Raw genomic sequence first — 25,467 nt, 5'->3', positions numbered from 1 at the left:
ATAGGCCTGAATTTCCCTGATTTTTGTGAATATGATGGAAAATGAGAAGTATAAAACCGCATTAAAGACATTAGTGGAGGTCAAAATGTGGATTGATGACCAAAAATAAAAAAGATCCTCACTTCGCCGAAATTCCCTTTAAAACATGATTTTTATTTCTCATGTCCCTGAATTTTGAAAAAAAATGTTGGCAACCCTGGAAGGAACTTCGAGAGTTGCCGTAGGGCAGTCGTTTGAGACAGCTTGTTTTCATCGTTTCGTAAACAACTTTTCCTCATTCAATTTAACATCTTAAATAATTAATATTAATTTATTTTTATAATTTCTTTCTAACAAACAAAGTTTCATCATATAACTTAACCTTCACGAGGTTACTAAACTTCTAAACAAAAAATAATTAATTTTATGATCCTTTTTCGGTGTTTCATGCTACTAAACCACATCCAACTTAAAGTAAATAAACAACCGATACACTCACTGTACCGTTCTGAACATCGTCATGGCAACAAAACCAGCTCACTGAACTTTGGGCACCATATCAAACTATTAACGGCAATTAGAAAGATTGCAATTTCAACAACCATTTGGAATGCATGACATAATACACAATCTTGTTCCGATAAGACTCCAAACAAACAGTATGTGTGTAGTAGTGGAGGGCTGAAATAAACATCATCTGGTCGTATAGAAGTCGCTATTGATAAACGAAAACACTTTTTCGACACTTTCGACCTTATGAAAACATACCGATACATGATACACATTGTAATAAAAAATGTTCAATCTTGTTTGCACATTGGGTGTTAGAGCCAATCATCACCACTATCACACCGCGCGCCGCCAACCCATTGATTCCGGGCGCGCTGAATCCAAGTACATAATAATCATCAACGTCAACAGCGCCGTCGCAGTCAGCTTTTATCATCATCAGCGGCAGTAGCGCCGCTTCGCGAACCCACTTGTCTGGAATCGTGTTTTGATTCCGGTGCTGCAGTTCATCCAAAACCATCATAGAGGAGCCCCTCTTAGATTGTTTGTTAGTAGTCTTGGTCATTCGACAACTCTCTGGCCGGCCACTCGAGAGTCCAATCGACTGTTGATGATGATGTCATTATTGTATGTCATCTACCTTAGAACGAGCTTGGTGCCTCACTCACTAGCTGATGTTGCGCTACAGGAGATCTTGGGGTATTTTGTACTCAAATTAAAAAAAAACATTTTCCCAAATTATCCATTTTTTTTATCCTTAAATTTTTTTTTCAAATATTGATGCACAAAGTTATTAGTCTTTAAGTTCTTTTTTTAGAATACAAGTTTTTTTTTTTTGAGATAATTAAATGGATATCTCGGGAGTATAATGGCATCGCGGTAGAACGTTTCCAATTTTTTAAAAAGGAATTTCTGTTAAAGACCACTTTATGTTTAGATAACTGGATTCTTGACAAATACTTTAATTTTTTTAAATTTAAATTTAATTTTTTGAATTTTTAAAATTTTGTTTAAATTAAAATTGGTTCCACATTTCTTATTTTTATATTCTTCAGAATAATTAATGCACGCAGAAACGCAAGCCATGAAGGATATCGAATATTTGGTGTTGCCTCTGAATTGAGGTGCTTAGGATCAGAGGCATGTAAGTGAAAAAATTCCTTTAAATGAGCTTCATAATTTTTTCCGTATGTCAAAATAAACAAAACACTGTTTTGGTAAAATTCTGAATCAAGGCACTAGACTGAGTCGATTTAGGATCATTTTTGATTTTCTCAAACCCTGGAGTCTAAAAAGCTTCGTTTTGGTTTAAAACTAATCCATGATTGTTTGCAGAATTTTTAAGTAACGTTTACATGAGTAAATTTGTGGAACCGATCCGAACCAAATTGTGGAACCGATCCTTCTTAAATTTTTTGTGCCATAATTCTTGAATTCTTGAAAGGATATTTTCCACTGAACAACTTTGTCCAAGGCCGTAACTTCGTATCTTATAAGACAAAAAAGTTACTAGCTGTTTAGCAGGGCAATGTCTTTTGGCATTTATAAACAATAAATTCAATTTACACCACTGCTTGTGCCCCCGCCAAGTATGGCATGAAAAGTAGTCATGCAATACTTCGCTAGACACCAAGCAGTGATGTCAATTGAATTTATTGTTTATCAATGCCAAAAGACATACCCTTTTGATACAGCTAATATTTTTTTTTGTCTGATACGATACGAAGTTACGGTCTTCGACAAAGTTCATCAGCGGAAAATTTCCTTTAGAGAATTTATAAATAAACGTAAAAACTATTATCAGGATCGGTTCCACAGAAGAAACAAAAATGATGTTTATTTTCAGCATACAAAATATTCAATTTACATACAAACCTAAAGGTTCATATTTACTAATGTAAACGTTACTTGAAAGTTCTGCAAAAAATCATGGATGAGTTTTAAACCAAGACGAAGCTTTTAAGACCCCAAAGTTTGAGAAAATCAAAAATGACCCCAAATCGAATTATTCGATTACAGGGTGGCCAGCAAACCGGGAAAACCGGGAAAAAACCGGGAATTGAAAATGGCACCGGGAAAACCGGGAAATAATCGGGAATTTGACATCAAAACCGGGAAAACCTTATGCAGTGGAAATAACTTTTTCTGTATAAATCCTACGTATAGAAAAAGTTGAAGTTAATAAAGAGTAAACTTTTATTCAAAATTTGACATACTTGATAATAATTGTTTTCTTTGATGAAAATGCAAAATCTTACAAGTTTATTCGTGTTTCCAATGTTCGTTAGAAATTAAAGCCAGAATTGTTCGGATTGTTAAATCTGGTTCTAAAATTCTAATTTCCGAATCCAAATTTTGGATTCGTTACTTTTAGTGTTATGGAAAAAATAAATCTCTATTTGTGCGTCCAATTCTAACAAATTTCGAAGAATTGATAATTTTTTTCAATAAAATACTCACTCCCCGCAGTTAAAAATGACAAAATACTTGCATTTGAAATATTGTTTAATTATTCATGAAGAAATCGAGCCTAAATGCATCGGAAAATATATTTCCCTCACCATAATTTAAGAGATTATAGAGACCTTTGAACCCCAAAATTGTTTTATTGACAAATGGAAATATCGGTTCTGATCTGGATGGATTAATAATTAATTGAATACTGGAATTATTTTCTTACCCTTTTACATTTCAACATTTAAATACTTTATTATTGGTACAAAATCCAACAAGTCTCACCGCAACTTTCGCAGATATAAATAACTTTCGAATTACAAAATTGTTTCACTGAAAATTTTCAGTTTTCACACACTTTCACGTTCAAATATTATAAAATGTCTATTTGTCGGCCAATAAATCTTGTATCATGTATTAAGCAGTGTATTCTAAAACCGTGAAAAAATATGAAATCTCACTAGGGAAAACCGGGGAAAAACCGGAAATTTAAAAATCAAAACCCGCTGGCCACCCTGCTATTAGGACACCCCTTAGAGCAGGGAACAACCTTTTAGAATAACTGACCAAATTGAATTTTAAATATTTTCGGCGGACCGCACTCGAAACATTTTTTTAAATTTAATTTTAAGTAGAGCTTTGCGTCATTTCTCATAACGTCCAGTTTCGACAAAAACATAAAAAAGATAAAGAAAAAAAACAGAACGTATTCATGAGTTAAGCACCGGAAATGTAAAATATTTTTTTTTTCATGGAAAGTGAAAAATGTGAACCGAAATTGGATTGGCCCATCACTAAATCTTAATTATTTTTGATTTTTGATCCGCTTTGATTTTTTTTTTCGAGAATACTAACTCTTACAACAGAAACATGATTTGCTTCCCTTTTTTATATTAGAATCGGATTTTTTTAGAAGATTTTTCTATGCTACGCAAAAAGGTTTAAATCGTTTTCTAGGAAAACCCTTTTTTTGTTCAAACTGATGATACAATTCGCCATCACTTCAATTTCAAGGTCTAATGGAGCCATATCAAAACGATTACTTATAGTGAGAAAAATATATTTTTAGGAAATCACGTTAAATCGTTTTAAAATTTCAAGATCTTTTTTACTGTGCGCGTTTTCGAAAGTTTTTTAATTTAAATTTTTTCCTCTAAGACCCGATTTTTTTCGCTACTAACGGTGAAAAAAATTATGTTTTATTTAAAGTTCTGCATAAGATTGCTGCATGTTGAGCAAAGCTGTCAAAATAACAGAAAAATTCATAATTGCTGCAAATTTGTCAAACTTTGTCAAAGTTACAGTTTATAGGGGGAAGTCGTCTATGGCCGGACATCGTCTATGGCCGGACAACATAGATTTTTTGAAAACACAATATCCTAATAATGTTTAAACGCCATGAAAATGAAGTAAATTGAAGCCTGATATGGTGTTAGAAATATGGTAATCCAATCTGAAAAGGTAAACCAATGATAGGCATCTAAAGCTTTTGTCTAGTAGTACGGAGAGGATCGCCTAAACTTTGCATTTGTATTGTGGTAAGTTTTTTCGGATTGTAAAATTTAAACTGCACATGAACGACATCGTTGATTGGTTATCTTTCGACTACAGTAGATATAAAATAATAAAACGGAAGTTCAAACGAAATATTAGGAAAATTTAAAAAAATGCGATTTGTCTATGACCGGACAAGAATATATTAAAAAATATAAATGATTTCAACCTGAAACTTTCATTTTTTCATCTCTTTAGCACTCTCAAATGGTTAGCAGAAGATAAGAATTAAATAGAGAAACTATTTTAGTCCTCTGAGAAACTTAAGATTTTGCTGTCCGGTCATAGACAATTTTTCTTTAGTTTTTTCGAAACAAATATTTTATTCTGGTTTGTCAAAAAAACTTTTATGACTGGCTTCATAGAACGTTCAGTATTGGAAAATACATACTCACGAGACCTGTGCAAGTGATTTCAGTCATTTTGCTACGTTTTCGTGCCATTGGTGACAACTTTGGTGAAGTAATTCGTAGTGTCCGGCCATAGACAACACTTTTGGAAATGAGTGAAAACTTACATGAAATGATTTCTCTTACCTCATGAATATGTTGTAAATTATTTTTTTTCTAACATAGTTAAGTGATCATAATATTGATACTCATCAAATCAGTAGAGGAACCAATATTTACAAAAATCTATTTTTGAAGTTATTGCTTAAAAACCATAAGTGTCCGCTAGTAGACGACTTCCCCCTATTCTTAATTCTGAATTTTATTTTTACAGATTCAATGGATTTTCATTATTTAATGTAGATACCACTTTGATACCCAGCAAATATTAACTTATTTTATTTATTTATTTATTTGGATCCTAGGCTTTAGCCTTTTATCCGAGCTAAAACTTAAATTAACACTCACTTCTTATTTTAATTTGTTGTAAAAAATCTTCTAACACTAGTTTTAATTTGGTCTCTGGACATGCTCAAGTTGATATCTTCGACATATGCGTTGTAGAGTGTAGAGACATATGCGTTGTAGAGGTTCGTTTCGCGCGTAATTCTGGATCCTATTTGTAAGCTATGAAGCTATGAAATCGTATCAGAAATGACAACATAAGTCCTTACAATGCTATTGCGAATCGCAATTCCAACTGCATAGTGAAAAGATCGTATAAAATGACGTCTAAAGTCAGTTTAAGTTGGTGTAGTTTTCGTCGCTTTAGAAAGAAATGAAATTTATGTATGTATATTGCCTCCACTTTGGTAGGTAAATGCTATTTTTCAACTTTCATATAATCATTGTATAATGTACCTATATGGAACGTACATTAAAACAGTATAAGAATATAGTTACAAAAATGTATGCTGGGTAGGCTTTCTTAAGCTGATTCATGGAAGTTTTATGACTTTGGTAATGAGGCTTACTTACTTTCAAATAGTATTATTCAATTAATTGATGTTTGATTTTTTAAAGAAATCGTCGCAAAATTTTTAAGATCTAATCACTGAATGATAAATATTAGTTTTTTTGAAAATTTTAAAATTTTGTCGGGGACTTTGATGCTGAGTCAAGTCGATAAGAAATCTAAAATCGTTCGCCCAGTCTTCCAGTCCCAGTTTTTTTTCTTCAGTTTCGTTCAAAAGTAGGCTTTTTTATGAAATATTAAATTTGAAATAGTTCTGAGCATATTCATCACACAACTTTATCTTTGCTTGAAATCTCACCAACGGACTTTGAAATGGTTGTGATCATCTGTAGCCTTCCGATTTTTTGTTTTCTTTTTCGATCCGCTTCTATGAATTTTAATTTTTAAGTGGTTAAAATAAAAAGAGAAAATTTAATCTGAACAAAAAAAAAAACAATTTAGGTTTTTTCTATAAATAGTATTGCATCAATGGTTTTGACAGAACGCAAAAAAGCTTAATATTCTAGAAAAATTATGATGATTAACAATCTATCGTGAAAAAAATCGTGAAACAAATTCATTTCGAGAAAAGCTTCGAGGGCCGCATAAACATGTCTCGAGGGCCGCGGATTGATCATCCCTGCCTTAGGTATTTGAAAAGGAGTGATTGTTTGATTAGAGACACTTTGATAAGGATAATTACGGAAGAAAAAATTAGTTTTATTGCTTTTAGAGGTAAACTATTTAACTGGTTTTTGTTTAAAAGATCACGTGCACCCTTCTGATCCCAAAAATGACACATTTAGAAATTTTTATTTAAAAAGCAGAAGTTCGATGAAAAATAAATTGTTGAAAAAATTCGACTTTTTGGGACTTCCACTTTATCATCTCAGCTTGGCCTAATGCCAGCTGAGTGGCTTTTTTTCAATGAGCCGGTAAATGTTGAAATCATTTTTATTTATAATTGTGTTTTCTACATACAGTATGAAGATATATGTTTCTTAAGTTTCCAAAAATCCATTCATCCATCCATCTCTGATCCTACTGCCTCAGTTAAAATTTGGCCAAATAAAAAAAAATTGAATTTTAAAGTGGATCTCTCATAAACATTTCTGACATCACGATTGAATATTTGCAAAATATTTGGTTAACAGCTTTGTTAATCTTTCATTTCATGTTTTTTTTTGTAAATCTTTTGAAACAGTTCGAAATTTCGGGTACATAAAGAAAATAATTATTTTTCACATTTTTCATAAAAAAGTCTGTTGCAAATTTCTTATTTTAAGGATCAAAAGGTTTAAGCCAACGAGAAATTTACCTTAAATTCCGAATTTTTTCAAACTTTCTTAAATTTTATTTTATCTTTTTGTGTTCTAGTTTTTTTTTTTAGTATTTTCATTTTATTTTATTTTTTTATTTATTTATTTTTTCAAAGTAATATCTGTGGTAGTAATAAACTGTTACATTCTGAATTAGCTAGAAGTTCTGCACCCACAAATCAGGCTCTACTCCAATAATGAACTTCCTTGGAGGAGGAATTATCGGTATAAGATTCTATGCCGGACAGGCAATAACAAGCAGAAAAAAAAAAACATTCTTTGTTTCCAACCGACGCTCACAGAGGAAAACGATGTAAAAAGGTGATCAATATTGTTTACGTCAAAACGGAGCGTTTTAGACCTATATTGTCTTCGGGAAATTTTACCTACATTTAATGCTCTTTAAAATGAGCTTTTATTAAAAATGATTCAATCAACTAGCAGTGAGATAGAAAAATTATTTTCTGTAATTTTCATTTTAGAACAATCATGTCTTTCGTAAGTTTTTAGATTGTTAAAAATGTAGTAATTTTGTTGAAGACGTCAACATAGTAGAAGCTAACCCAAAAAAGTAAGAAGGGTTCGAAAAAAAACAAAAAATTTTATTTAGTTTTTATGATATCTTTTCAGGCCGAGCTTATTCAAGCAAAGTATGTTTGAAAGAGTTTTGAGTCACTCAAAATGGAATAGTTTTGTGGAACCTCATTCCTTTCCCATCAAAGATAAATAAGGATGAAAAAAAACCCGGCCAAACGACAGATGACCTACGCAGTTCGTTTGCTAACCGACTCAGATGGTGCACTGGATAAGATACCGGATTGGCAAGCCGAGATGAGATGTTGCAGTGAGTTCGTTTCTCACTATATTTTTTTTTGATGAATTATCTCATTTTTTTCATGTTTCGCTCCGTCTTTTCCAATAATATCATATTTGGTACAGTACACTTTTAAGCGCATTTTCGGCACAGATATTTGCTAAATAGACATTGAATTTTTGCAACCTCTTCTGTGTAGTTTTCAAGAATTAACGTTTAAAGGTACCTTGTTTTAAAAGTTTCGAAATCAATCAATCGATTTTTGTAAGTGTTTCTGGAATCACGGTAGTATATTTTCACATGATGTTTTAAAAATTGATTTTAAGTTGTTGTAAATTCTCTTTATTTGTTTTTAAGTTGTTTTTCTTTAATCCTTTGTTTAGATTATTATTTTATTATTTTTTACTTTCTCTATTACTTATAATGCTATAAAATTTGATAGTCTGTGTTTTTTTATCAATATTTTTCGCTGAGGTAGTAGATAATAGTAGTTTACATAAAAAATTTAATAAAACTGAAGAAGAGCTTTTTGTTGCTGTGAATTGAAATTCTGTCGATGTTTTACATAGCAGTTTATAGCTTCATGAAATTATGTTTCAAAGTTTTAAGATTATTTATTGGATGTTCCATAAATGTTTCTGGAATCTCGTCAGAATATTTTCAAACTTACTCAGCAACCAACTTTGATGGAAACAATATGACGGTCAGATCATTATGTTATGAAGGGATTTTTCGTTGAGATCTTTATGAGCGTTTCAATCTATTTTTTGAATATTTGTATTTTTCGATCTTTAAAAATCGTTTTACAACTTGAGTAGGGGCATTCAAAGTTCTTATTCGGCAGAGTAAAAAGTGCCTGGTGGATTTGAGAAATTGGCGCTTTTAGACCTTCTTCCGAACTCAGAATGAAATTTACAAGTTAAAACAGTTAGGCTTAGCAAACTTCATTCTTTCTCAAATCCTCAAAAGAATTTGCAAGTTCCAAATTTAGATCTTCTATGCCACAAGGAAGCTGACCTCGAATTGAATGTTAAAAGCCAAATTGATAAAAGAGTCCTTGGAAGGTTTGAGTAAGCTTTTAAGAGCCCGTTTCGAACATTTTTGGTTACTTAGGAGTGCTACATGAACTAAAAAAAAACAAAAAAGAAATCCTCAACTCGAACTTTTATAAATAAAGTCTACTCTTCATCTACACCTACCGTTAGAACATCCAACAAGCAACCAAAACCCCATATTTACTTAAATGAAGGCTCTGGATGTTACATTTTGGCTGAAAAAAGGAAACAGTTGCCTAATTGCAAATACATAATGATAGGGCTGAGTAAACTTTCTCGTACCTTTTTTAGGGAACTTTTGATTGCTTGGATCCATTTTAACCCCATACGCCCCTACGAGTGATCAACGATGGCGTGTTTGTACGGAACATTCTTTCATATCGCTTTCGAGAGTGTCTTGTTAGTTTTTTTTCCTTTTTTTATTAGATTCACTCAGTCTGAGTTCTCAAACAGTGACGCTGTTGGCACCAGGCCAACGTCCAACGAAAATCTGATCTTTCAACTGCAGATCTGCACTCGTGATTTCCATCAACCCAAGCGAAGATGATGCGACAACATCTACTCGCCTTATTCGTTTTTACCTCTCGACTAGTGGGATTTTGTTGAAAGATCTCTAACATTCAACTTACATCTGTACTTTTCTGACTCATGAGATCTGTTGAACAATTTTATATGACTATTGTTTTAAATTTTTTGAATGTAATGTATGAATTATAAATTTTTGAATGATTTAAAACACAAATTCGGTATCTGCAGTTAGGGACTTACAACAATTAAATTATCATGCAGACAAACAGCGGTAAAATTTTTAAGAATTTTTCCAACTCTATCATCGTCGACAGAACCCGTGCCACCTGTGGTCAATCACATCATCCCCAGCAATGATGCATCCTTGGCGAACATGGGTCGAACATTCCACTCCGTGTTTCGTCATCATCGCTAGGGTGGCGTCTGGTTCAGAAGTTTTTTTTTCTTCTAAATCTCTTTGAAAACATATAAATACATTGTTGAAAAATGTTCTTTGAAATTTATGTTTACGATAACATAAAATCGATCCAAATTCTGCATCACCTACCTTAAGCAGCACTCGATTACCTTCAACATAATTATGAGCATCTCTCCTTCCGTCGTCGTTGTGACTGTTCTCTGGTGATAATCCCGGTGCAGGTTCAGGAAAACTGGATCTGACAACTTATGTCACGTCATTACTTCTCCACGTTGCTCGGGTTGGTCACTTACAAACAGACCTAGACCAAGAATGATGATGCACTCGCGTACATCGTTAGGCTTCTGCAGCAGTCCACTTGCTATCTTATCAATCAAACCAGGGCCCCGAGTTCCCCCGGGGCGGGACCTTCTTTCTACATCCACTGATGCTCGGCAACGGCGGAGTTCATCAACTTTGCATATGCACTGTCCCGGAGTCCCATCATAATCATGCATAATTAACAGAGTGCATCGTCGTGCGCGCCAATCCATCTTTATGTTTCTTCCGGATTGGAAGGCAGTTCGTTGATTTGATTTTCTTGGAGGATCAATATTGTCGCAGGGTTCGAATAGTTTAAGAGATGTGAATTGTCAGTCAAAGTTAATCTCAAATTTTCGACTAAATTGCTTAGCTTTTCTAGAACCTTTTTTTTCTTGTTAACGATCGTCTTATTTAGTCGTACACCTAAAGCAATTTGTGTTATTCTCTGCTAGAGATGTATGTAATTAATAGAGCAACAACACCCACATTTCAAACTTTACTCCAATATTGACCTTTATTAGAGGTGGAATTATCGGCATAAAATTCTATGCCGTACCGGCACAACAAGCTTTCTCATTGCTGGCATCCCATATCTCATCACAAGACAAAACAGGACCGAACCCATCGTTCCCATCAAAGACAAAAAAGGATGAAAAAAAAACCACCGTTCAAACGGCGGACGGCCAACGCAGTGCGTTATTTTGTGATCGGGCGTGGCGGAAGAACTATGACAATAATCCTTCGTTTACTAACTGACTCAGTTGGTACACTGGTTAAGTTATCGGACTGGCAAGACGAAATAAGAATTTGGCGATGGGTTCGATTCTCACTTAATTTTTTTTCAATTTTGGGATAAATTATCCAAGAGGATGAAAATCCCATAACACTTTTTTTTTGTTCCGATGACATTTAGTGGTCTGGTCATGCATAACTTTGCTTGGGAGCTCGAGTCTTTATGCCAGTAGTGCTTTTCCGGCTTTTGTTCGGTCAGTTTCCCAAAAGTGAGTAACTCTAGAAGATTACCCATACTCGGAAACGGAGTTAGCAGTGTGTAAAATCGAATGCGTGTATGCGCCTGAGCGTGTAGAATCGAATCGTCGCAATGGACGCTGACAGATTGGGTTGATGAAAGCAGAAAGTTGTTGTTAAGGAAGTATGGAAGAATTGAGATAGTTTTGCAAGAAAACTGCTGATATTGTTGTTGATAAAGCGGAAGAGATCAGGCAATCTGTGTAAGTAAAAAATGACAGAAATTAAATTTAGATTGTTGAAAAATGCTTACCACACATTACTAACCGTAGAATAGGTTTACCAGAAGTCGCATAATCAAGATACTGAAAGTTTCAAATCTATCTATATATATAAAAAGCAATTTCTGTATGTTTGTTTGTTTGTTTGTTTGTTTGTTTGTTTGTCCTCTATAGACTCAGCCGTCTTTAGGGCTAGAGAGCTGAAATTTGGCATGGATGCTCATTAGGACCAGGAAGGATGAAAAATGTTTTTAGATTTTCGGATGACCCCTTCTGAAGGGGGTCGTCCATAGAAGACAAATATTGTTTTCGCGATATTGACGTTACCTTTCGTCGGATCGTGATGGAAATTTGCACATGAGTGTTTTGAAAGACGAGCAATCGATTTCTGGTGATAAATTTTTTGTAAGGGGTCAGCCAAAGGAGTCGTCTATATAAACTGGTCACTGTTTTTGCGATATTGACGTTATTATACATCGTATTCAGATGAAAATTGGTACACGAGAGTTTTGAGTGACGTGCAATCGATTTGAGGTATCAAATTTAGTATAAAGGCCGGCAAAAGGGGTCGTCCATATACAATTTTCAGTAGCTTAGTGATATTTACGTTATTATACATCGAATTGGGATGAAAATTTGTACATAGGAGTTATTAGGGACAATCAACTGTTTTCACTTATCCAAACTAAAATCAGAGGTCGGCCAAAGGGGTCGTCCATATTAACTATTCACTGTTGATGCGATATTGTCGTTATTATAAATCGGATTCAGACGAAAATATAAACAAGAGAGTTTTGAGAGATGAGCAATGGATTTCAGGTATTAAATTCACGTACGGAGTCGGAATAGGGGGTCGTCCATATTAACCTTTCAATATTTTTGCAATGTCGTCGTTATTATGCATCGGATTGAGATGAAAATTTGCACACGGTAATTTTCAGGAACGGGCAATCGATTTTAGATGTCAAATGTTTTGCCAGGGGTCGACGAAAAGGGTCGTCCATATTAATTAATTTTTCACTGTTTTTAGCAATATTGACGTTATTGTACAGTGGATTGCTTTGAAAATTTGCACACGGGAGTTTTGAGGGAAGGGCAATCGATTTTAGGTATCAAAGATTGTAAAGAGCCCCCGAAAGGGTTTAGCTTTTGGCAACAATTGCGTTGTTATGCAATGATTTAGTCGAAATTTATACACGTGGTTTTTTGGCACGGTCAATTGATTCCTGACTTCAAATTTAGTAGCAGACGACCGACAAAGTGATCGTCCAATATCTTTGCAATTATTACTTAACAATGAATTCAGAAATGCATCTGGAGAATGCTTGGCAATTGACTGTTCATGACATACTCCAAGTTGAAAGCGAAACGGAGTTCGTTTGGGATCAGCTAGTATATATATAAAAAGCAATTTTCTGTATGTTTGTTTGTTTGTCCTCTATAGACTCAGCCGTCTTAAGAGCTAGAGAGCTGAAATTTGGCATGGATGTTCATTAGCACCAGGAATGATGAAAAATGTTTTCAGATTTTTGGATGACCCCTTCTGAAGGGGGTCGTCCATACAAGACAAATATTGTTTTCACGATATTGACGTTATTTGTTGTCGGATTGTAATAAAAATTTGCACACGAGTGTTTTGGAGGATAAGCAATCGATTCTATGTATCAAAATTAGGAAAAGGGGTCGGCCAAAGGGGTCGTCCATATCAACTGTTTGATGTTTTTGCGATATTGGCGTTATTATACATTGGATTGAGACGAAAATTTCCACATAGAAGTTTTGAGTGACGAGCAATCGATTCCAGGTATTGAATTTGAGGTCAGAAGTCGGCCAAAGGGGTCGTCCATATCAACTGTTTAATGTTTTTACGATATTGGCGGTATTATACATCGAATTGTGATGAAAATAAGCACATGAGTGTTTTGAGGGACGAGCAATCCATTCTAGGTTTTTAGTTTAGGATCAGGAGTCGCACAAAGGGGTCGTCCATATCAACCTATTAATGTTTTTGCAATATTGACGTTATTCTACATTGGATTGAGATGAAAATTACCACATATGAGTTTTGAGGGACGCTCTACTGTTTTCAGGTTTCAAATTTTGAGTTGGGGGTCAGTGAAAGGGGTCGTCCATATTATTAGCTCACAGTTTTTGTAATATTGTCTGAATTGTGCGTAGGATTGTAATGAAAATTGGCACATGGGAGTTTTACAGTAGAAGTAATTGATTACACGTATCAAGTTTTGGATCGTGGTCCAAAAAAGGGGTCGTCCATATTAGTTTTTCTCTGTTTTCGCGATATTGTCGTCATTATGCATAGGATTGAGATGAAAATCTGCACATGGGTGTTTTGAAGAACGAGCAATAGATTTTTGAGGCATCGACCAAAGGGGTCGTCCATATGAATTTTTCACTATCTTTGCGATGTTGAGGCTAATACACATTAGATTGAGGTGAAAAATTTGCACATGGGAGCTTTAAGGGACAACTAATTGTTTTCAAGTTTCAAATTTTGGATCTAGGATCGGCAAAAGGGGTCGTCCATATAGTTCACTATTTTTGCTATATTGCCGTGATTACGCATCACATTGAGATCAAATTTTGTACACGGGAGGTTTGAAAGACGGGAAATTTATTTCAGGTCCCCAATTTCAGTTCAGGGATCGGAAAAAGGGGTCATCCATATGAATTATTTACTGTTATCGCGATATTGTCTTAAAAAAAAAACTTTTTAATATTTTATGCAATATAGTATTGAAAATGCATCCCAATTACCATTTACACACACTTATCATATATTTGAAATTAAAAACGAAACGGAGTTCGTACGGGATCAGCTAGTATTTTATAAAAATTGCTCATACTTACCATAAGTTGTGGAAATAATCTGAAAAAACAATTGAGGTTACATTTTCGTAGATGACGGAAAGAATTAAAGAAACATAAGCTATCAAAGAACGAAAGAACATTAGCCGTAAATATCATGAATTTTTCGAAAAAGATACAACGGCTCACTGGCAGGACTTGAACCTGCAATCTCCGCTTCAGTACAACGACGCGTTAGCCAATTTCACCACGGTGAACGTGATGAAACCGGCGAACCCGAGCAATCGAGTTCTGCCGATCAACTGCTGGACCTTCTATCGAAAACACAATGTATATCCCGCATGTGATCTTTCCCGCTATTGATCTCTCTTGTTTCTCTAACCCCACCCATCGACTCGGGATTTAAGCCGAGCGAGCACATAGTCGATTGCTTCGGGTTTGCCGCAACTTTCGGTCAGATGTAGAAGCAATCAGTGCTGGTGCTGCTCAAGGTTCCGAGCAGACCAGTTACACAGGGAGGTGTTGCTCTGTTGAAATCAATACTGATGTTATGAAATCGTTTGGTACATCTTTGCCTCCCTGTGTAACTGGTCTGCTCGGAACCTTGAGCAGCACTGATTGCTTCTACATCTGACCGTAATTTGCGGCAAACCCGAAGCAATCGATTATGTGCTCGCTCGGCTAAAATCCCGAGTCGATGGGTGGGGTTAGAGAAACAAGAGAGATCAATAGAGGGAAAGATCACATGCGGGATATACATTGTGTTTTCGATAGAAGGTCCAGCAGTTGATCGGCAGAACTCGATTGCTCGGGTTCGCCGGTTTCATCACGTTCACCGTGGTGAAATTGGCTAACGCGCCGTTGTACTGAAGCGGAGATTGCAGGTTCAAGTCCTGCCGGTGAGCCGTTGTATCTTTTTCGAAAAATTCATGATATTTACGGCTTATGTTCTTTCGTTCTTTGATAGCTTATGTTTCTTTAATTCTTTCCGTCATCTACGAAAATGTGATTATTTTCAGGTACAAAGATGTACCAAACGATTTCATAACATCAGTATTGAATTGAGGTTAAATAGAATTTTTGTAATGCAGGATTCATTTCTCCTAGCTAGAAACCAGAAGGTGGTTTTTCGGATTGAAGCGAGAGACTAAAACTAAAATAATCAAAAAAACTTTATGAAACTGAAATGATGAGTAAATCGAATTTTAGAGTTTTTAGTTATTCGCCAGAATTACTGCAGCCTTGTTTCTGCTGAAAGAAAACAGCAAAACACATATCATCTTTGGTACAGTACACTTTTCAGCGCATTTTTGGCATAGAGTTTGGGCCGAAATTTCGTATTCTCTTCTTTAAGTGTAGGTATTCGGCCGAATAAAGCTTATATTTCTTCTTAAAATTAATACAATAAAAGGTTTATCTGATTTTTCAAGTGATTTTGGATAATTTATTGAATACCTTAAAAAATGTTGGATAAGCTACACAATTACATAAATTAAGGTTTTGGTAAAGAATCCTAGCTTTATTTTTCACTGTAGATTGGTTAGCCCGATGCTGACAAGTATCACTTTATACTTGGATTATCGTTTATCCCAGATTTTATGAATAAATCGTTGATGGCCCATAAATTCAATAAAGAATTCGATATAAATAAAATCTGGTCCAAATGCCCGAAAGATTTTGCCAACTTCCTGGTATTTTCCTGGATTTTTTTATTTCTAAATCAAATATGAGGCTCAAATTTCTCGTTCACAAGTTTTAGTTTTCGTGTCCGTTGGTCGAATACTACACGGAAAATAAAAAAAAGGTAAAATTTTGCGAGGTGATTTTTTTCCACCCCTCTTTCGAGGTAAATTTTACCTTTTTTTCAATTCACCTAGCAAAAAGGTAAATTTAACCTTTTTCGCATTCACCTAGCAAAAAAGTAAATAATACCGTTTTCCCATTCACTGATTTAAAGGGTAAATGCTAGTTGGTTTTGATGGTTTCTTCAACAAAAATTAAAACAAAATTCATTCAAAATTTTTTATTTATTTGAAGTAAATAGGCACTATTACATTTAATTTTGAAATGTATCACCGTGTTTGAAAAATTATTGAGATAAGTCTTTTTTTTCGCCAGGCTCTTGGCAATTCGGCTTCGCGTTCTTCCGCGCCATAATGGTGACTAATCCAATCAGGTCCGGCTTTTCCGGAATGATATCTGGACGATGACGTGGAATACACCTCGAAGCTCTGTGGGCCGATCTGAAACAAAAGCGAAGTATTATGACGAGAACCAGCACAACTAAATGATATCTCAGAAAACACTTACCATTCTGTTCCGATTTTCTCATATTGGCACGAAACAAAACTTCCATTCTGAACGACAAAACAGCTTAACCTCAATAAACGGATTCGGCAAATAGTAACTTTTGTTCGGGATTAATTGTAATGTTTTGTTCAGCTCAATCCAAGTCAATTTCACCTCGCTACGAGGTAAGATTTACCTTTTTTGGATTCACCTTTTTTCTCGGTGAATTGTACCTTTTTTCCAAACTCGATTCAGGTAAATTTTACCTCGCTGTGAGGTGAGTTTCACCTCGAAGAGGTAGAAGTTATCTTTTTGGCTTTCACGAGCGTTCACCTTGCTATCTCGGTAAATTTTACCTGTTTATTATTTTCCGTGTACTATTCGATACATTTCTATTCTATGCCATTTATGTGAACCATTTTTCGAAGGACTGAGCTCGAAAAGAGTGCGACACATTCTTTTGTGGATAACTTTTGATTTGGATTTGGTGATATTTTTAGCTAAATTATGTAATAATGCTTACATATGCAACATTTTGTGACATTTTGCCATTTTCCTCATTGAATTGGATGTAAAGTGTGGAATTGTCAATGAAATTGACACACCAAAGATTGCAGCAAATTTGTCAATTTTTTTCTCATGGCACTTTCTAGGAAAAGGACTCAGGCCCCAAGTAACTAAAAGTTTCATAGAATGGTCTCTTAGAAGCTTACTCAACCCTGATTAAAGGCTGTATAGCGTTTTACTCAGCTGAAATTTGAAGATCTTATCGATACTTTCAAAATTCATAGTCAAAGCTGAGTAGAAACTTTGAATATTGTCGGTATATATAGATTTCCTAAATAATTTTTACATTTTTGACGTTTCTCCCTCCACCTATTTGTGTCCAACATCAACGTACAGTTTTATTACTAAAAAATACAAAAAATGACATAAACTTTTCATTTAGAATATTTGTAGCCTGGCCAACATATTCTTTATGTGAAATGTAAATGTTAAAGTTTTTTTTTTAAACTTGTAGCAGTTTTCTGTGAATTCTTAAGATGTTTCATTCGACGTAATGAAAGCGCACGCAAGAAATTCATATTAAAAATTTCGACACTACTCGAACAACACCCAAGATCCATAGAAGTTCTGCATGGAACTTAAAAGTTCGTTAGAAGTTCCGCATGGAACTAAAAAGTTCGTTAGAAGTTTCCGCATCGAACTAAAAAGTTCGTTAGAAGCAGAAACGCTTAAAATGATTTCCGAATTTTTTAACTCGCTTAGAACGCACAAAAATGTTTAATGATACTTCTATGGACTTTTCATGTTCGTTCAGAAGTCCAAACTGAGTACTTACGAAAAATGATTGTTATTTTTCTCGAGTACCTTTTATTCAGCCAAATGTGACCTTTGAATTAACACGATGAAGTTACTATGCGAGTTTTAGTTACTTGGGACAGGCCTTTCCAAAAAAAAAAAAAAAAAAACATTTTGACCGAAGATCTGCTAGCCGCTCATTTGCTAGAACGTTTCGTTGTCCATTAAAAAGATTTATGTAAGAATTACGAACAATTTGCGTTAAAATTTTCTAGCTTACGATTTAATCGTGATATTTCTTTTTTGATTAGGCTAGACAGCTTTCCTACCTTAGAGTTATGAAATCCGCCCAGCAGACATAACATCGCATTAGAAATGTTAGCTCAACTCGTTAACAATGTTAATGCGAATCGTAATTCCTACCAAACCAAGTAAATGATCGTAAAAATGGTTAATTAAAGTCTACCGACTCGGATATGACAAAATTGCGCCATGTTTGCAAATTGTCTCCCGCGTGCAGGATTCAAGTGAGAAAATAACCTTGTTGTTCTCTCTGCGATTAGCAGTGCAACCAGATTTCTAAAAATCAGAGGGTCCATTTGGTTAAACTGTCCAATGAGAGAAGCAGCTAATATTGTCGCTGGCAACGGTTTGCATGCATTGAGAGCAAAACTTGCGCTCTCTCGCATACTGTCAGGATGTACGGTAAAAGGTGTTGTATATCGTTCAATTTTTACAACACTTATCGCATAAGCCAGAAGTTAAAAATATGTATGTATATTGCCTCCACTTTAGTACGTAAATGCTGTTTTTTCGAGTTATATAAGGTGATTTTATAATGTATATGAAACGTACAGCAAAGTTTGTTGAGAAATATACCTACAAAAATGTTTGCTGGGCGGTATATTTCTAGGTCTGCTGAATGAAAAGGAAAGAGAAATTTATCTTCTTGGCCACATCCCGATTCGATTGGGTTGGAAATTCATCAAAACTTCACGAAGTCAATCAACTAAGTACGCTTTTATTCCGTTTCCAGGTAATTGCATTACAGTAGTTTTTTTTATTCTTATTCTAAATTCGGACAGAGCTAAATATGATGTTTCAATATTTGTTTTAATTTGAATTTTAGTTTGGAATGCCCCTTGTAAACTTCTTCATATAAATGTGTGGATATTTTTGGATTTGAACATATATTTTTTATAATCCTTATGACAAACAGTCATTCTCAAAAAATGAGTGTACACCCAATTTTCACCTACTTTTTCAAATTTTGTTTACTCAGGATTCTTGTGACCCACTGATTTTTTTTTGATAAGTTGGATAAATCTTACAGTGGTCATATCACCTCTTGTCTGCAACTCCGATTCTCTACCTCCCCGTGGTGCTAGCTGGGGTGCGAGCAACCTTAGCGGAGATCGGGTACCCAACCCCGGTGGATGCTTTGGTCGCATGAAGACTGAGTTAGGGGGCTTCGTACGCGTCTGTTCTCCATGTCAGGGGCGGCGTGCGGAGTGCAACAGCGTCCTGGTGGTGTTCGGGACCCAAAACAGCAACATCACGACGGTCCTCCTGCGAGATAGTGGGGTTAGCTGCGGGCCTTGCGAGCCTGTGACTACAAAAAAACATAAGCAACGAACAACGAACAACAAATTTCGGATGGAAATCGGCAAAGACCCACGCGACGAAAAGGGACTAGCGATTGGAAACTTGGAACATGGAACTGCCGATCTCTAAATTTTGTGGGCAGTACCCACGTGCTCTCCAACGAATTGAAGAGCCGCAAATTCGACATCGTAGCACTGCAGGAGGTATGCTGGAAGGGCTCCACGGTACGAACGTATCCAGATGGTCGTGCCATCTACCAGAGCTGCGGCAACACACACGAGCTTGGAACAGCTTTTATAGTGATGGGAAAGATGCAAAAGCGCGTGATCGGGTGGTGGCCGATCAACTAACGAATGTGCCGGTTGAGAATCAAGGGCCGGTTCTTCAATATCAGCATCATCAACGTGCACAGCCCTCACCTCGGAAGTACCAGTGACGACAAAGACGAATTTTACGCGCAGCTGGAGCGTGAATACGACCGTTGCCCAAAACATGATATCAAGATCGTCATCGGAGATTTCAATGCTCAGGTCGGCCAGGAGGAGGAATTCAAACCGACAATTGGAAGGTTCAGTGCGCACCAGCTGACCAACGAAAACGGCCTCAGACTCATTGATTTCGCCGTCTCCAAACGAATGGCCGTACGTAGTACCTTTTTTCAGCACCGCCTCCCACACAAGTACACCTGGAGATCACCGTACCAAACTCAATCACAGATCGACCACGTTTAGATCGACAGCCGGCACTTCTCGGACATCATCGACGTCAGATCCTGTCGGGGCGCCAACATCGAGTCGGACCATTATCTGGTGATGGTGAAGATGCGCCCAAAACTCTCCGTAGTGAACAACACGCGAAACCGGCACCCGCCTCGGTTAAATATCGCGCGACTGAAGCAACCTGAGGTCGCGGCAGACTACGCGCAATCGGTCGAAGCAGCGCTGCCGGCAGAGGGCGAGCTTGACGAAGCCCCTCTCGAGGACTGTTGGGATACCATCAAGACAGCCATCAACAGTGCTGCGGAGAACGTCATCGGTTATGTGGAGCGATCTCGACGGAACGACTGGTTCGACGAGGAGTGTAGGAGGGTGATGGACGAAGAGAATGCCGCGTGGGCGGCAGTAGTGCAAAGAGGCACCCGTCGAAATGTTGAAAATCACCGACAGCGGAAGAGGCAGCGAGTCCGACTTTTCCAGGAGAAAAAGCGCCGCCTGGAGGAGGAGGAGCTCGAGGAGCTGGAGCAGCTGCATCGTTCCCAAGAAACACGAAAGTTCTATCAGAAACTCAACGCATCCCGCAAAGGCTTCGTGCCGCAAGCCGAAATGTGCCGGGATAAGGACGGGGGTATCCTGACGGACAATCGTGAGGTGATCAAAAGGTGGAAGCAGCACTTCGATGAACACCTGAACGGCGCACATGCAGGAGATCAAGACGGTGGGGGAAGGTACATCGCCGGCGTAACCAACGACGAAGACGAGCCACTCCCAACGATGAGTGAAGTTAAGGAAGCCATTCGCCAGCTGAATAGAAACAAGTCGGCTGGGAAGGATTGCATCGCAGCTGAACTCATCAAAATGGGCCCGGACAGGTTGGCCGATTGCCTACACCGGTTGATAATCCGGATCTGGGACATAGAACAGCTACCGGAGGTGTGTAAGGAGGGGGTAATATGCCCCATCTACAAGAAGGGCGACAAATTGGACTGTGAGAACTACCGAGCGATCACTGTCCTCAATGCCGCCTACAAAGTGTTGTCCCGAATCTTACTCCGCCGCCTAACGCCACAAGCAAACAGATTCGTGGGAAGTCATCAGGCCGGCTTCATGGAGGGACGGTCTACGACGGACCAGATATTCACATTACAGCAAATCCTCCAAAAATGCCGTGAACACCAGGTCCCTACGCACCATCTATTCATCGACTTCAAAGCCGCATGCGACACGATCGACCGTAACGAGCTATGGAAAATCATGGACGAGAACGGGAAGCTGATCAGACTGATCAAGGCGACGATGGATGGAACGCAGTGCTGTGTGCGGATTTCGGGTGAATTGTCGAGTTCATTCGAATCGCGCAGGGGGCTTCGACAAGGTGATGGTCTATCCTGCATGATGTTCAACGTGGCGCTAGAAGGTGTTATTCGACGAGCGGTGGGCGAAATGCGGGGCACGATTTTCAACAGATCCAGTCAACTTATCTGCTTTGCCGATGACATTGATATAGTCGGCAGATCATCTGCGGCGGTGGAGGAGATCTACCGCAAACTGGAACGCGAAGCAGGAAGGATTGGGTTGATGATTAATACGTCCAAGACGAAGTACATGCTGGCCTGCGGATCCGAGACCGACCGAACCCGCTTGTCCAGTAATAACAATGTCACGATCGACGGCGACGAGCTGGAGAGAGTCGAAGACTTTGTCTATCTCGGCTCACTGGTGACCGCAGACAATGACACCAGCCGTGAGATCCGGAGGCGAATTATCAGCGGAAGTCGTGCCTACTATGGACTCCACAAGCAACTGCAGTCGAGAAGACTTAGCCCTCGCACGAAGTGTAACCTGTATACGACGCTCATTAGACCGGTTGTTCTCTACGGGCACGAGACATGGATATTGCTCGAGGAGGACCTGCGTACACTCGGATTATTCGAGCGACGAGTGTTAAGAACCATCTTTGGCGGCGTACAGGAGAACGGAGTGTGGAGGCGAAGGATGAACCACGAGCTCGCGCGACTCTACGGCGAACCCAGTATCCAGAAGGTGGTTAAGGCTGGCCGGATACGCTGGGCTGGACATGTTGCGAGAATGCCGGACGACTGTCCTGCAAAACAGGTGTTCGCTACGAATCCGGTAGGAACAAGACGAGCGGGGGCGCAACGAGCGAGGTGGTTAGACCAAGTGGAGCGTGATCTGGCGAACGTGGGGTGCCCGAGAAATTGGAGAACGGTTGCTATGAACCGAGTGAATTTTAGAAATTATGTTCGTCAAGTTATGTCGTAAGACGGAATACTATGAAAATAAAAATAAATAAATAAATCTTACAGTTGACACAAATAAACAAACAAAGAAAAAGTTATTTCTTCGAGCACGTCAAAATTGAGTGTAAACTTATGATAATTACGATTATTTAATGTGATTCAATTGTAGTTTAAATTTTTTGTAAAATATTTGTTTAGTTCTAATCAACGCACTTTCTTGTGGGCTTCTTTAATTTATAATTTTCGGTGATTTCAACAACAAAAAATTGCGAACGACGGCAGTAGAGGATGTGTTTATCTTAGGATGGTTGAAACTCAAATATCGAGCGACGGCTGTAAAGAAAACACGCAGAAAAACAAGTTTTTTTTCTGAGGATGGCTGAAATGCAGTAAGCCGAAACGTAAAAAAGCTGTTCATTTCTGTCGTAAATTATCAAAAAATATAAATTAAAGAAGACCACAATCAATATAAAAAAGGCCATCAGCAGCCATATACTGTATTTACATTCTCATAATGTTAATCCGTTGTGTTTTGTGCTGAAATAAAAAAAAAACACATAAAGGTGCATTTTTTCTGCTAGTTCGTTAAAATTATAATTTGATGATTCCGCAGAAATTCTGAAAACAATAATTTTCTTGAAAAACTCATTGTTGAATGCTGCTAGTTGAGGATGATGCCTTTGAAACAGTTTTGGCAGTAAAATTTAAATCTGGAAATCCGAAATTTGTACATTACATCCAATACGTAGGTACATATGCTGCTTCATGAAATTTGAAATATCTATCGATATCTGAAATCTTAATTTGATATCTGACTGAATCTTAAAATTGAATTAAGAAACAAAAAAAGAAAGCTGCAATAAAATATGAATTTCATGTGCAAATTGAAAGCTCGATTCTTTTTGGAAAATGAAGTAAAATCTGTAACTTTGTCTCAAATCTTAATTTTGATTCTCAAATTATTATTTTTAGTTTGAACTTTTAAATAATCAAATCGTAAAGAGTTTCCGTTACGGTTTTCTTTTTCCTTAAAAATTGATAGCTATAAGATGAACTTCATTTATTTACAATTATGTCTTAAAATATTTACAATTGTTCTTTCGGATTTCATTCAAAATTCATTAAGCAAATCAAACGTCTCCCTGATATCGGCACACAGCTGAAACTGGGCCGGATTAAACAGCTCGGAGCATTTACTATCATCATCGATGACGGTACTTGGTTCAGGTTGCTCTTCCTCAACGGTAGCAGCAGTGGCAGCCGCCCTCGGAATCGGCAAATTGATGGAAAACGACAGCTCCATTTCACCCGGTTCTCCCCCTGGGACAATCGTATTGGAAACCTCGAAGTTTAGGATTGGTTCCAGATTTTCGATCGCCATTCCGGAAGCGCTGCTGGTTTCTTCGTTGTAATTGAAAGTGTCCAAAGTGTTGAACACTTGAGGTGGTGGCGATGGAGATGATTTCGGTGAAACGGATTTTTCTGGCGAAGCAATTTTTGGGGAATCCGCTTTGAACTCGAATTCATCGTCACTCTTATCGACCTGTTCCGCCTCTTCGGGATCCCGTGCATTTTGAGCCTCTGAAAATTATTTTTTTTTAAATTTTGTATCGAAAAAATCAAATTTTTTTAGCAACTTACCAACAGAATCATCGTAAACCGGTAGATAATTTCCAAAGAATCTCTTCAAATCTTCCAAGTTGACCTGACCATAATTGCCAGCAATTTTACGCTCTTTGGTGTACCCTGGAATATCAGCAGACGGTTCATCGCAATAAACTCCAGGAACTTCAATAATCGGAACCACTCCGTCCTCTCCAACGGCCATGTTGGCATAAGCCTCTCGAATCGACAGCTCCAGGGACTTGGTTTCCATCAGAAAATTGAACTTATCCTGGGCGAAGCTATTGGACGAAAGTTGGGACCGGGTCGCTTCCACCGAACAACCCGTTTCCATTTCCTTGTGGTTCCGAACAATCCGAGCCTGATGCATGGAACATCCGCCCTGTTCCTGGTCGATTACTTCGCGCTGTCTCGGACTTCGAAGCAACTGCTCGAAATAAGCTCGATTTTCTCCGTTGAAAGAAACGTGCTTATACAGCAACAAATTCTTGTTCTCGTCCAAATTGCTCTCATTTTCCGTCACCGGCTCAAATCCGTAAAAATCCAGCAACCAAAAGAAGGTAGTCAGTTGCTTGCATCGGAAAATGGAATCGAGCCGCTGCAAAAACGCCTCCGTACCTTCTCGATCCAACTCAATCAACGTCTTCGTTCGATTCCAGCGCAAAAAACGGTTTCCACGCGCGTTCAGCAAAATCCAAATCTTCAACGGAAATCGAAGGTTCCGATACTTTTCGTAAGACTTGGTCACAGTTTCCAGTTTGTATTCCATTTTTTCACCCTGGGAAATCTTTCCGAGGTCGAATCTCAACCGGAACGCGTCACTAGCTAAACTGAACTAAATGCTTGGCCCATCCGCGCCAATCGAAGTAGCTTGTGCGCGACACGAATCGCGCGCGTTTCCATGGATACGCGTGGGCAACACCCACTCGCGGAAATGGCGGCGGGCGCGCGGTTTATTTCCGCGCTTGGGTGGGATTTGTTGTGGGTGGCGCGAAAAGACAGAGTGGGTGGCATTAGTCAAATTTTAATTTTAAATTCACAAAAAATTTTTTTTGAATATTCATTCACTATTTCTGTTTACAATATGCAATATGCAATATGCAATTGCAATTCAGATTTATGATTCTAGAGTTATTTATAAATCATTCTTGAAAGCTGAAATTCATTAAAAGTTTTAACTTCAATAAGCAACATTTATTTCGTAATTTCTGGCGTGCTCAAAATTCGTTCGAAATTATTTCTTCAACTTGTTTAACTATGTTCAAAATTGTTGATTTAACTTCGAGAATCAATTCCAATTTATTTTTTTTCTCTACT

At 37.4% G+C, this 25,467-nt stretch overlaps 2 protein-coding genes across 5 annotated transcripts in view; one reads left to right on the top strand and one right to left on the bottom strand.

Moving 5' to 3' along the window:
* The window catches only part of LOC129751184 (myocyte-specific enhancer factor 2-like), a 227,748-nt gene that overhangs the window by 25,674 nt on the left and 176,607 nt on the right, over positions 1-25,467 (top strand). The gene's annotated exons all lie outside the window — the stretch shown is intronic.
* Positions 23,639-24,959, bottom strand: LOC129752008 (uncharacterized). The gene is made up of 2 exons (XM_055747800.1): positions 24,169-24,959; positions 23,639-24,108 (listed from the first exon to the last, which is right to left on the bottom strand). Exons 1-2 carry the CDS (start codon positions 24,917-24,919, stop codon positions 23,639-23,641), a joined length of 1,221 nt encoding a protein of 406 aa, XP_055603775.1. The 5' UTR covers positions 24,920-24,959.

This window comes from Uranotaenia lowii, chromosome 3 (assembly GCF_029784155.1).
Source record: "Uranotaenia lowii strain MFRU-FL chromosome 3, ASM2978415v1, whole genome shotgun sequence".
NCBI lineage: Eukaryota > Metazoa > Arthropoda > Insecta > Diptera > Culicidae > Uranotaenia > Uranotaenia lowii.
This window is presented reverse-complemented; position numbering and strand designations above follow the sequence as displayed.

Excerpts from the sequence above, each read along its gene's own strand:
- LOC129752008 (XM_055747800.1), bottom strand. The coding sequence starts at position 24,919 with ATGGAATACAAACTGGAAACTGTGACCAAGTCTTACGAAAAGTATCGG. Across the intron at positions 24,109-24,168 it reads GGTTTACGATGATTCTGTTG|AGGCTCAAAATGCACGGGAT; the intron begins GTAAGTTGCTAA and ends AATAATTTTCAG.